The sequence below is a fragment of the Hyla sarda genome, chromosome 11 (assembly GCF_029499605.1).
Source record: "Hyla sarda isolate aHylSar1 chromosome 11, aHylSar1.hap1, whole genome shotgun sequence".
In the NCBI taxonomy this organism is placed as follows: domain Eukaryota; kingdom Metazoa; phylum Chordata; class Amphibia; order Anura; family Hylidae; genus Hyla; species Hyla sarda.
In genome coordinates this window covers 41,716,452-41,729,111 of record NC_079199.1, presented here as the reverse complement: position 1 = coordinate 41,729,111, position 12,660 = coordinate 41,716,452, and the positions used below count along the sequence as shown (strand labels likewise).

The following is a 12,660-nucleotide window of genomic DNA, read 5'->3' as shown; positions in this document are numbered from 1 at the left end:
AGTAATTGTAGCCACAGCAGTCCTGCAATCTTACTGTGTCTCACCCAAATAACAGCATGTTGCCATATTGCCTAGGACTTAAAGACAATGGTGCCCCAGTGACATACTGTTCCTATCCTCTATTCAATTTGATGTAAAACACCAATGGAACATTGTCTATGGCATTTAATCTACACATTCGCTGAGATGTAAACAGAAGTATGTGGTGCTAGATGTGCACAGATGTCCTATCAAAATTTATGGTCACTGCGCTATAGCACATGCTCATTCCCTCTCTTTTTCTTATTGACGCGGTTGAGAATTACTTGAGAATTTTGGTACTATATTAAAGAGATTGGCCATGATTGACAACTGATTTATGCCAATTGGCAGGATAGGAGATCATTGTGAGTTTGACCGATCAGACTCCCACCAATCCCAAGAATGGAGGTCCTGTGTATCCCCTGGCTGAACGGAGCTGAGGTTGGATATGCACATCGCTACCCTAATAAACTCTATAGGACGGATGAAGATCTGTGTCTGACCCATATAGGTGAGTGGAGTGGCAGTACATATGTGATCAGTGGGTGTCCCAATGTTCAGATCCCTCGCTGATCAGACACTAATTCCCCTTTCCTGTGGATAGAATTTGACACCCCTAATGTAATTAAAGGGCCGTTTCCCTTGGGTCTCTACCACAATCAACCAGAGTGCAGAGGGACAAACCCTCTGGGTTTATACATCTTATCCCCTAGGATAGGAGATAAGATGTATGATCTCGGTGCAGCCCCCCAGCATTCTATGCCGGGCCTTGCCTGCAAGACGGGGACATGCCACGGCCCCTAGTGATGTCACGCCACACCCCCTCCATTCATGTCTATGGGAGGGGGCATGACATGACAGCCCTCCCATAGACATGAATGGAGGGGGCATGACGTCACTAGGGGGCGTGGCCGTGACATCACATCCCCTTTGGATAGGGGATAAGATGAATAAACCCGGAATACCCCTTTAAGGCGTGCAGGGAAAGAAATATTGCCATATTTCCTGATCACTACATGAGAATTTAACCCACTTGTATGTACTGGTTGTACAGGGTTCCAGTGTACTAGCTTATAATATTTTCAAATGACAATATGCCGTCAATTCCAGTAAGATGCGCCATACAAATAAAATTTTCCACGTATTCCTTACCTAAACGCCTTGAGTGCAAGTTGAAACAGTTCTGGGTTTCCAGTTAGCCAGTCTAATGATACTGACCAAGGTATACCGCCCAAATAGGCTCTAAACAGCCAAGCTGAGCTGGGGGAAGAGTTCTCCATACCAAAAAAAGCAAAATAAATAGAGGTCAGTCCTTTTATATATTGGTCTCTTAGCGATCTGTCTCTTATTCCTTCTTCAAGTAAAACAGAAGGTTTTCCATTCAAATGGTGGAAATCTAACTGGGACAAAACAAATTCATACCAGTCTGCTGGGAACATTTGCTTCATCTCGCTCATTTTCAAACCCATTAAGGAACCTAAAATCCAGTCCTGAGGTAAGGTAAGAAACTTGGAGTACGAGGAATTAAATTCCACCATTTTGAAACGTTCGACATGAGTTGCATTTCCTTTGTCAGTAGCTGGAAGACCAAAGCCCACCACTGAGTAAAGTTTATCCACTGCTACATCTTGCTCTACATAGGAGTCAACATGTACTGTGTGCACACTGCCCGGGATGGAGAAGCCATCAGCAGATGCAGCCACAGACGGTTTGACTCCAGTTTTCTTTGGATGTGGAAGAATTTCAAATATGTCATCATCCGACCACTCGTCGACTATGTCATCATTGTAGCTTTCTATGCCCTTTGATGATTCATTATATTCTGCTGGATGTGCAGATCCCTGGTGTTTCTCAGGCAGGGCTGTCACATCTGACTCTTTCTGTTCTTCATCAGTGTTTTCCTGTGCTCCTGACTTCTTGTAGCATGTCTGTATCAGCACCCATAGAAGAACTTTAATGAAATCCTCTTTGAATTGTTTTAAGTTCTCATGAGAGTCTATTATACCGGACAAAACGTTCCTGGCATCAGAATAAACTCTAACGGGGACGACAGTACATGGTGTTAGGACATTCCCAAAATGGTTATTCAGGACCAGTCGACCAGAATTTTCTGCTTGTTCAAATGCCATTTCAAATACTTCATCTACTCTCCGAGCTTCAGCTGTATGGCAGGAGGTCTCCTGTAACTCCAGTCCCTATGGCAGAAAAAGGAATTTAAATGTTAATTCTAACTAGAAACCAACACGGCATCCAGTTCTTAAAAATTGATGGCTCATCCAATATTACAGCAGGGGGTTGAACTCTAGGGAACCCCAATAAACAGACATCTTCATTTACAGTCACAGCTCTGCACTTTTAGTGGTGGTTATATATGGCATTGCAGCTCATTCTTATTTACTAAGATGAAGCTGTAAGTAAAAGGAGCTGGACCCAGTAAACCCTTGGGATAGGCCATAAATATGCAATCGGTGGGGGACCAAATCTTGGGTAGTGGCAATACCTGGTAGTGCATCTTGTCTAATTGGATACCAAGTACAGGCTCTACAGAGTGTACTGAATGTATGCCAGTTGGCCTTGCAGAAAGTTGAAGAGTTTCTTTCATTTGAAAAAAACTTTTGACATGTCATCCAGACATGTTAAAATATACATCGCATCGGGTCTCGCTCTAAAACATTTTGCAATTGCGCTCTTCACAACCTGGCCGGCCGTATTTTCCAATTAATTCACTGCAAAGACTAATGCAGTAAAAGAGTTGGATATGATTGACAGCACGCGCTGCTGAGCACTTCATTGGCTTATAACTCACAATCACAGGAGGTCTCAGCACCAAGATCTAAAGTTTCAATGTCTGGACGACTTGTCCAAATTTTTTTAAATAGACAGTAATGCTTTAAAGGAAAACTGTCACTAAACTCCCCCCCCCCCCCACTAACCAGAGGTACTGGCTGGTAGTGCGGGGGATGCTGATCAATATGCTGCCTACCATGCCCGGATCCGTCCTGCCGTTCGCCGGATATGCTAATGATCTTCTAACTGGCACGGGCGGGGTTACAAAGCTCCATCTGGCACTGTGACGTCAGCCCCGCTCGTCATCAGCACCGCCAGTTTTATGAAAATTCATGCCCTCCCTCCGCCTCTCCCTCTCCTCCCCGCTCTGTACAGGACTCCTCTGCGCATGTACAGCTTCCTGTGTAAACCCGGAATCGGCACCCCAGGGGTGCCAGACACTAGAGGGTTATAGCAATTCCACGGAACCGGAAGATGCGTCTGTGACGCAAAACGGTGCCGAAGGCTGTCCGGACATGCTGGGAGTTGTAGTTTTGCAACAGCTGGAGGCACCCTGGTTGGGAAACACTGGCCTACACTATGCATAGTCCATAATTATAAAGCCCTGGAAAACCCATGCATGTTGAGATTGAGCTATGCAAATATTTTTTGATTTACCAAGGCCTTTTTGGGTTACAAATATGAATCTGTAAAAGTTTTATGCCAACATACAGAAAATGATTTCAGCACTACCTATGTCTGTACTGGCAGCAAATTGTACACACCCGTGTGCTAAATACAGACGTCATTAGTTGTGCAATAAAAGTCTATAGCTAAAGGCCTTCAGGGCACACTAGAACAGTGGTCTTCAACCTGCGGACCTCCAGATGTTGCAAAACTACAACTCCCAGCATGCCCGGACAGCCAACGGCTGTCCGGGCATGCTGGGAGTTGTAGTTTTGCAACATCTGGAGGTTCGCAGGCTGGAGACCACTGCACTAGAAGATGTAGTTTCACAACTGCCGGAGAGTCACAGGTCGGAAATGACTGGTCTATGGAGTTTTCATGCAGCTTTGATATAAGATGTGGATATGATTTTTAGGCTACCTCAATCTCTAAGGGGAAATATGATTCTTTCACGACCTCTAATCACACTGGGCATGGGCAATGTAAAACAGATGTATTTTCACTTTGTAAACAAGATTGGTGTTTTTAGACAAAAATGAACTATTGCACAACAGAGAATTTGTGCAGACAATACTAATCAAAGTCACATGTTAATCTGGGCATGGATAGAAGATTGTCAGCGAGTCACATATTTTCATAGCGACAGCCCTCAATAACAAGGGGAAGGGGGCTCAGCAGCTTTCTCAGACGTTAAAGCGTCACTGTCATTTGTAACCACTTTGGACATTGCCCGAGCCCGTTGCCTGGGTCTCAGTTCTAAAACCCAATGTGCACTGCCATGCACTTCAGAGGCTTATAATTCCCAATCACAGCGGGTGTCAGGGGTGAGACACAATATGACCTAGGGCTGGGCGGTATGACCAAATGTGTGTATCACAGTATTTTTTTTAACTTTTGGCAGTTCAACGGTATATAACGGTATTTCCTAGCCCCCCCCATATTAATTATAAGCCCACATTCCCATCGGGGTAAATACTCACATATCACCCGCAAGCGCTGCCCTCCTCGTCCTGATTGTTGCGGCCGCCGGCGCTGACACTCTATACTGTGCGGTATCCCTATGCCCGGGCTGCAAAAGGTAAACAAAATAAACTTTAACGCACCTACGTCGGCCTTACGCTGGGGACGGGAACGTCGGAGAGCTATCAGCCTATCACCGGCCACAGCGATTTTCCGACTCGGCCGGTGATAGGCTGAGCTCACTGTCATGTAAGAAGTCGGCTTCTTACATGACAGTGGGCTCAGCCTATCACAGGCCGAGGCAGAACATCGCTGCAGCCGGTGATAGGCTGACGGCTGTCCGACGTTCCCGTCCCCAGGAAACAAGTGAGGCCGGTACCGGACCAACGGGTGGTGAGTTAAAGTTTATTTTGTTTATTTTTTGCAGCCCGGGCATAGCGTACAGTATAGAGCAGTGGTCTCCAACCTGCAGACCTCCAGATGTTGCAAAACTACAACTGGGAGTTGTAGTTTTGCAACATCTGGAGGTCTGCAGGTTGGAGACCACTGGTATAGAGTGTCAGCGCTCGGCGGCTGCAACAAACAGGACGAGGAGGGCAGCGCATGCGGGTGACATGTGAGTAGTACCCTGATGGGGACAGCGCTGGGCTAATAATTAATTGGGGGGGGGGGCAGAACAGCGCTCGCAGGTCACACAGGATTAGTTCCCCGATGTGGGACAGCGCAGCGCTGGGCTGATTCATTCATTCCCGAGGGCGAGGGGCCAAACCGGTATTGCGGTATGAGTTAAAATGCATATCGTGCAGCACAAAAATTTCAGTATTCGGTATGAACCGGTATACCACCCAGCCCTAATACGACCTCAACTTTTAATGTGTCTGAAAAACATGTGAAAAGTTGTTACAACCTACACAAACACTTTAAATCCAGAGCAGCTTTTACTACATTGTTGTAAGGCAGTATAGACACGTAGTGTATAAGGCACTACCATTTACTTTTACCAGAGCTATAGAAAAGGCCTCACAACATACATTATACTTCCATCCCAACTGTTCATGTGCTCTGATCATCATCTGGAAAATGAACACTCGACTCCCACTTATGTGAATGAGAGATGTCAGCATAATTAAGAGATACAAAAATCTGTATTACAAGCCAAAAGGGCACTGCTTTTAGTAAAACATTGCACCACTCTTATGATCATAGATCTGATCACAGATCTCCAGTACAAACTGGCTAATAGTGGCCAATGAGAAGGGAAGATGCCAGGGAGTACTGGTCATGTGCACCACTCTCTCCATCATTAAAGCGTACCCATCAGATCCAACAAAATTTTTTTTTTAATATATCCCTCAGTACCTAATCCTGACCATGTGCATCTAATTTTTATGTGTCTAGCACCTTTATTTATTTATTTTTTATTACACTTTTAATTTAGCTCACTAGTCTGAATTCCTCTCAAAGGGAGGGGGCGTGGCTTCACTGTGCAGGTCTCCGCCCCCTCCCTCAGTATGCTATCTGCTCACATCTCCCCTGGCATTAGCAAAACTACAACTCCCAGCTTGTCCTCACTGACAGTAGCGGGACACAAGCGGACAGTGGGAGGATTTTTCCGACAGCTGCGAGCCCTGCGGTGACAGGTGTCAATCAAGGAAGTGTGTCCATGACTTAGGTGATGACGCATGGACACAGCAGGACTAGTATGTGTCCAAGCAGGCAGGGGGGGGGGGGGCAGTTGTTTGACTGACTTTTTCAGTATGAAATACTGAACATTTTCTAATTAAAGCAATTGCAAAACCTATTGGTTATACATGCTTTACAACATATCAAAAGTTTTTATATCTGACAGTGCCCATTTAACAATAAAAGTTAGGAAACAGCCAAACCTTTCAAGCTGTTTACATCACTCTCAAAGAGTATAATGTGGAAAGCAACTCAAATGCACTCTAAGCGCCTCCTGTTAGCCAAACATTTATTCAGCCTATAGCTACGGTATCTCTTTGCTGATCCCCGAATACACACAAACACTTGGCTTGGCTGAGCAGTGTGTTCTGTATTGTGAGAAGAGGGGTATGTCTATTTGGACAACAGCTCATCTCTCCTTGAACAAAAGGATCAGGCAATTAAAAACCAACCTGCCTGATCCTTTACTGCCTACATGGACACCATACACATTAGATGCTTGGCAGGTTTGGCTGACTTATCTAATGAGCATATAGGGGGCTTAGTAGCCACTGCTGGCAAGAGAGGTGAGGGTACCGCCATTCTCTTGATCTCCGATCAGACATGTATGGAATGTCCTATTGAATTTTTAATTTGCATATACCCTTTAAAAACATTATAATGTCAGAGGCCTGGGGGGGGGGGGGCTTAGCAAAATCTACTTGTCCCTCGGTGAGATCCATTGGTCCTGGTACACAAAACAATTTTAACTAAAATAGTCTGTAAATAAGGTCTTTATTAGTTTATTTAGTTTTTACACTTTCGATTTTTCCTCCTTGCCCAATAATAGCCATAACTATTTTTCCATCTACAGACCCATATGAGGGCTTGTTTGTTTTTTTGTGGGTCCAATTGTACTTCGTAAGGACACCTTTTATTTTTCTATAACATATGAACCGAAACACAGTAAAAAGTATTTGTGAGGTCATATTGCAAATTTGGGGTTTTTAAATTTAACGCTATTCACCTAGTGGTCTGACTTACATGGTATTTTGATACTTTAGGTCACCCTGATTACAGAAATACCAAATTTGTTTTGTTTCCGTCACGTTTTACTAATTTAAAATTCAAAGCTTGTTGGGGGGGTTGGGAGGGGGGTTTTGTTGGGGAGGCAGGGTGGGATGGGATGGAATGGGTGTCGGTGATTGGGGTCTGTGTTCTTCTTTTCTGTATGTAAATGTAAAATTTTATGGAAAAAAATTAATTTTGATTTAAAAAAAATAAAAAATAAAAAAAAAACATTAAAAAGCTTTACCTTTACATTAACACAACAATAACTGTACCCTCTTTCAAGAATCAGCAGCCATATAAGTCGGTCCTGAAAGCGGCAAAGGAAATGGGATCCTGGGTTAACAAGACCTAAATTAAATAAATAAATAATAATAGAATAATTAATACCATTAAATATAAACTTATAACACTGAGTACAATATATAATTCTCAACAGCACTTACACAATCCATAGGCCAGTGAACTTCAAACTACGAACCTTCAGCTGTTGCAAAACTACAAATCCCAGCATGCCCGCCAACGGCTGTCCGGGCATGCTGGGATTTGTAGTTTTGCAACAGCTGGAGGTCCACAGTTTGAAGACCACTGCCGTGGGCTATCTATCAACATCTCTATTGACTGCAGGAACTAAATTTGGTTTATGTCTACTTTAGAACTTTGCCATCACAATGCTCCTTGTATGCATGCTGTAGCAAATAAATGATCCAATATTTATAATAGTAATAATAAATATGTAATTAAATATTATACATTTATACACATAAATATGTGACAATATGTAGCACTGAGACTTTATGGACACGGCTATATATGGACTTTAAAGGCAATAACCCTAGTTTAAAAGAACAGAACTACAGGATAAGCTGGTTCCGACTAGAAAGGTTACACCATCCACCTTTGTTTGCCCGAATGTAACATTGCTTGTTGTGTGACAAGAGTTCCGTGTGTAATATAATCTGTGAGGCTGCCATTCCTAGCATTGAGAACATGACTGGGAACACGAGAGTGGGGTTTCTGCCTGATTGTCATACTTCCCTCATGTGCTGTGGCAACGCTCCATGGAAACACCAGTAAACCACTTAGGAAACAAAGAATATAAAAGTCACTCTCTTTCATCAAACTCCAGGGTGTAGGCCGGAGGTTTTTTTTAATTTTTTTATGCAACTATAGCTTCAAATGTGTGAATACAATCCTACTTAAAAGGGGATTTCAACATAAAGTCGTATAATGACATGTCGGCGAGTTGTCTGTTTGTGCCAAGTTGTTAAAAAAGTCTATTTAAGTATTTACTAGTTAACGCCGCCTAGTCGCTGACTAATAACTGCTATACCAGCTCCAGAGTTATGCTCCCGCCTGCCCCCACTTTGCCGTGTTATTAGGCGGATTTGCTATTGGGGAGTCTGGGAAAATAGGATAACAGTCTCTATGGGATAGCATTACTACACAGGAACTCTGCTTTGGACAGTCCAGTTTTCTTTTGGGACACATAAAAATTATTTAGGGAGGTCCTCCAGTTGAATCCTAGCTCTATTAGTAATAGAAGTAAACTATATACATATATATGTGTGTGTGTACAGTATATACATTGGCACCCTTTCAAAATTGTGGAAAAATAAGATTGTTTCAAGCATGTGATGCTCCTTCAAACTCACCTGGGACAAGTAACAGGTGTGGGCAATATAAAAATCACACCTGAAAGCAGAGAAAAAGGAGAGAAGTTCACTTAGTCTTTGCATTGTGTGTCTGTCTGCCACACTAGGCATGGACAACAGAAAGAGGAGAAGAGAACTGTCTGAGAACTTGAGGACCAAAATTGTGGGAAAGTATCAACAATCTCAAGGTTACAAGTCCATCTCCGGAGATCTAGATTTGCCTTTGTCCACAGTGAGCAACATTATCAAGAAGTTTACTACCCATGGCACTGTAGCTAATCTCCCTGGGCGAGGACGGAAGAGAGAAATTGATGAAACAGAAGATAGTCCGGATGATGGATAAGCAGCCCCAAACAAGATCCAAACATATTCAAGCTGTCCTGCAGGCTCAGGGAGCATCAGTGTCAGCGCAAACTATCCGTCAACATTTAAATGAAATGAAACGCTATGGCAGGAGACCCGGGAGGACCCCACTGCTGACACAGAGACATAAAAAAGCCTACATTTTGCCAAAATGAACTTGAGTAAGCCAAAATCCTTCTGGGAAAACATCTTGTGGACAGATGAGACCAAGATAGAGCTTTTGGTAAAGCACATCATTCTACTGTTTACCGAAAATGGAATAGGGCCTACAAAGAAAATAACGCAGTACATACAGTGAAATGTGGTGGAGGCTCAATGATGTTTTGGGGTTGTTTTGCAGCCTCTTGCACTGGGTGCCTTGAATGTGTACAAGGCATCATGAAATCTGAGTATCACCAACAGATTTTGGGTCTCTCTGTACAGCTCAGTGTCCGAAAGCTGGGTTTGCACCCGAGATCTTGGGTCTTCCAGCAGGAAAATGACGCCAAACATATGTCAAAAAGCACCCAGAAATGGATGGCAACAAAGCGCTGGAGAGTTCTGAAGTGGCCAGTAATGAGTCCAGATCTAAATCCCATTGAACACCTGTGGAGAGATCTTAAAATTGCTGTTGGGAAAAGGCGCCCTTCCAATAAGAGAGACCTGGAGCCGTTTACAAAGGAAGAGTGGTCCAACATTCCGGCTGAGAGGTGTAAGAAGCTTATTGATGGTTATAGGAAGCGACTGATTTCAGTTATTTTTTCCAAAGGGTGTGCAACCAAATATTAAGTTAAGGGTGCCAATCATTTTGTCCAGCTCATTTTTGGAGTTTGGTGTGACATTATGTCCAATTAGTTTTTTTCCCTCCCTTTTTTGGTTTAGTTCCAATACACACAAAGGGAATAAATATGTGTAAAGCAAAACGTACTGCAATCCTATTCCGTGAGAAATACTTCATTTTCTGGAAAAAATTCAGGGGTGCCAACATTTATGGCCATGACTGTAGGTCTATATACACATAAAAGAAAAGGGCTGTGCAGCTCACAAGTGGTGGGGGTAGGTGACTAAGGTTAACTGTGACACTGAAAACCTAAAGAGTCGAAAAAGTGTAACTGAAATATAGGCAAAAATATACAGTCCTCAAGTACTTCCTATGTTGGGATAATCAGGAGACAAAGTAAATTGTGGAAAATAGAAAAATAGGAATATACTAGGGAATCGATAAAAGGGAGGCAAGAGGAAGAAATAAAGGGGAGGAGGAGAAACATGAGGGGATAGACACAATGTACAGGTAATAGAAAAGTTAGACCATAGGGCTAAGAAAAACTAATTTGTTGAAAAATTTATATTTCAGGTTGGATACTGTGTGAACAGAGAGATGCTGCAGGGCCCTTGCGGATCCTCTATCGGTGGTCACACAGTGGAGACTAACAATTGATAAAAATAATAAAAAAAACTCCCCTTAAAATGTCAATATGAAATGTGGCAAACAGTAGCTGATAAAACAAGATATAAAGTCTCTCTGGGTATTCGCCCGAAAGCTGTGGATCCTATATACAGGAGTAAAAGTAGTTGATACGTGCAATTAATGTGCAGCTATACACCGGTTCTACAGCGCTATATGCTGTATATCAGAAGTTTGAGTTCCTGTAAGGGAAACATTTGCTACTGTGTAGATACAAGTTCATATTCCTGCAAAGTAAGTATGCATTGGTGTATATACAGTAGCGTGATCCTCCTGTGGGAGAATAGTATGCAGATGCTGCCGGTAATAGAGAAAGTTTATAGTCAGTTCCGTATATTCCTGCAAAGGGAAATGTTAGGGGACTGTGTCCCCGCTCACCCGGTGGCAATCTTCTGTCCGGTCTGTTTCGCTGACTCCCGTGCTCTAGCTGCCCGAGGCGGCCCGTCAGTAAGGCAGTGGAGATGTGCGGTGTCCTGGGATCTTCTGCGGCCGGCTGCGTGTGTTAAAAGGTGCGCATTGGGTGAGTTGGTGATATGTAAGCTGTCCACGGCTGCGCTGAGAAGTGTGGTCACGGCAGAGTCTCTAGAAGTGTATGCCACAATGTATGAGCAAATAGTGGGGATCAGGTCTGGGCTAGACGAGTTTCAGGAGGGCTACTCCTTTCCTCAGTAGCTGACAATGATGGGGATTATCTCTCTTATATACTGCCCAATGGTCAAACAGAAGAAAAGGAAAAAGGGGAAAAGGGAAAGGAAAGAACACCAGATAGAATGATGAAAAGCCGGGACAGTGGATCAGACTGGATTGGGAAAGGGAAAAAAAGATGGGAAAAGTGGATAATGGTAAAATCATCCACTATATATGTCATGTGTTTAAAATAAGAACTGGTAGTAATAATGTTTATCATGAAGATAATAAAATAAGGTTATAGATGAGACATATTGTTGTAAGAATTGCAGAAAAAGTTCTGGGAAAAGCATAAAAAATTGCAGAAAAAATTCTAGGGAAATGCAGATACTAATGGTGATAATGTTTATCATTGTGGTGGTGAAATCATGTTATGGATGAGACGTGTAGTTGCAAAAATTGGCAGCATCTGCATTCTATTATCCCACAGGAGGATCGCGGTACTGTATATACACCAATGCAGGAATATGAACTTGTATCTACACAGTAGCAAATTTTTCCCTTACAGGAACTCAAACTTCAAATATACAGCATATAGCGCTGCAGAACCGGTGTATAGCTGCACATTAATTGCACGTATCAACTCCTGTATATAGGATCCACAGCTTTCGGGCTAATACCCAGAGAGACTGTATATCTTGTTTTATATTTTAAGGGGAGTTTTTTTTTAATTATTATTTTTCTCAATTGTTAGTCTCCACTACGTCACCACTGGCCCTGCGGCATCTCTCTGTTCACACTAGGGGTGTGAATCGCCAGGAATTTGGCGATTCGAATCGCGATACCAGTGTGGCGATTCGATATATCCCGATATATCGCGATACCGTCTAGGTGACGATACATCGCGATATATCCCGATTCTGTTTAAAAAACAATGTCTTTTACGCTTTTATTAAAACTTTATTTTTATTTTATTTTATTTTTGTACACTTTATTAGTCTTTTAGGAATCATTAGATTCCTCAGACAGATAAATAGAGTTCTATTGAACTCCATTTATCTGCGATCCATTGATAGAGCCTGGTCCAGCCAGGCTCTATCAATTACAGAGCCCCGAAGAGCATACACATGTCCCTTTAGACGCCGCTGTCAGCTTTGACAGCGGCGATCTAAAGGGTTAATAGCCAGCCGCGACGATCGCCACATGCTGGCTATTAGCGGCTGCCCCCGGCTACTAAGAACAGCCGGGGGCTGCAGAGTATGGAGCGGGCAGGAGTCCGGAGCCCGCTCCATACATACTGCAGAGCACCGCATGCTGGATATTAGCGGCGGTGATGCATCAGCGGCCCCCGGATACTGAAATCAGCCGTGGGCCGCAGAGTATGGAGCGGACACGAGTCGGAGCCCG

The 12,660-nt window shown here is 43.3% G+C and overlaps 1 protein-coding gene across 6 annotated transcripts in view; it reads right to left on the bottom strand.

Moving 5' to 3' along the window:
- The window catches only part of PCNX4 (pecanex 4), a 51,674-nt gene that overhangs the window by 7,913 nt on the left and 31,101 nt on the right, over window positions 1–12,660 (bottom strand). For all 6 annotated transcript variants that reach the window (XM_056545293.1, XM_056545294.1, XM_056545296.1 and 3 more), the window contains exons 9-10: window positions 7,412–7,515; window positions 1,174–2,216 (exon numbers count right to left, since the gene is read on the bottom strand). In XM_056545293.1, coding sequence (XP_056401268.1) covers window positions 1,174–2,216; window positions 7,412–7,515 — 1,147 coding nt within the window. The remainder of the gene's footprint in view (window positions 1–1,173; window positions 2,217–7,411; window positions 7,516–12,660) is intronic.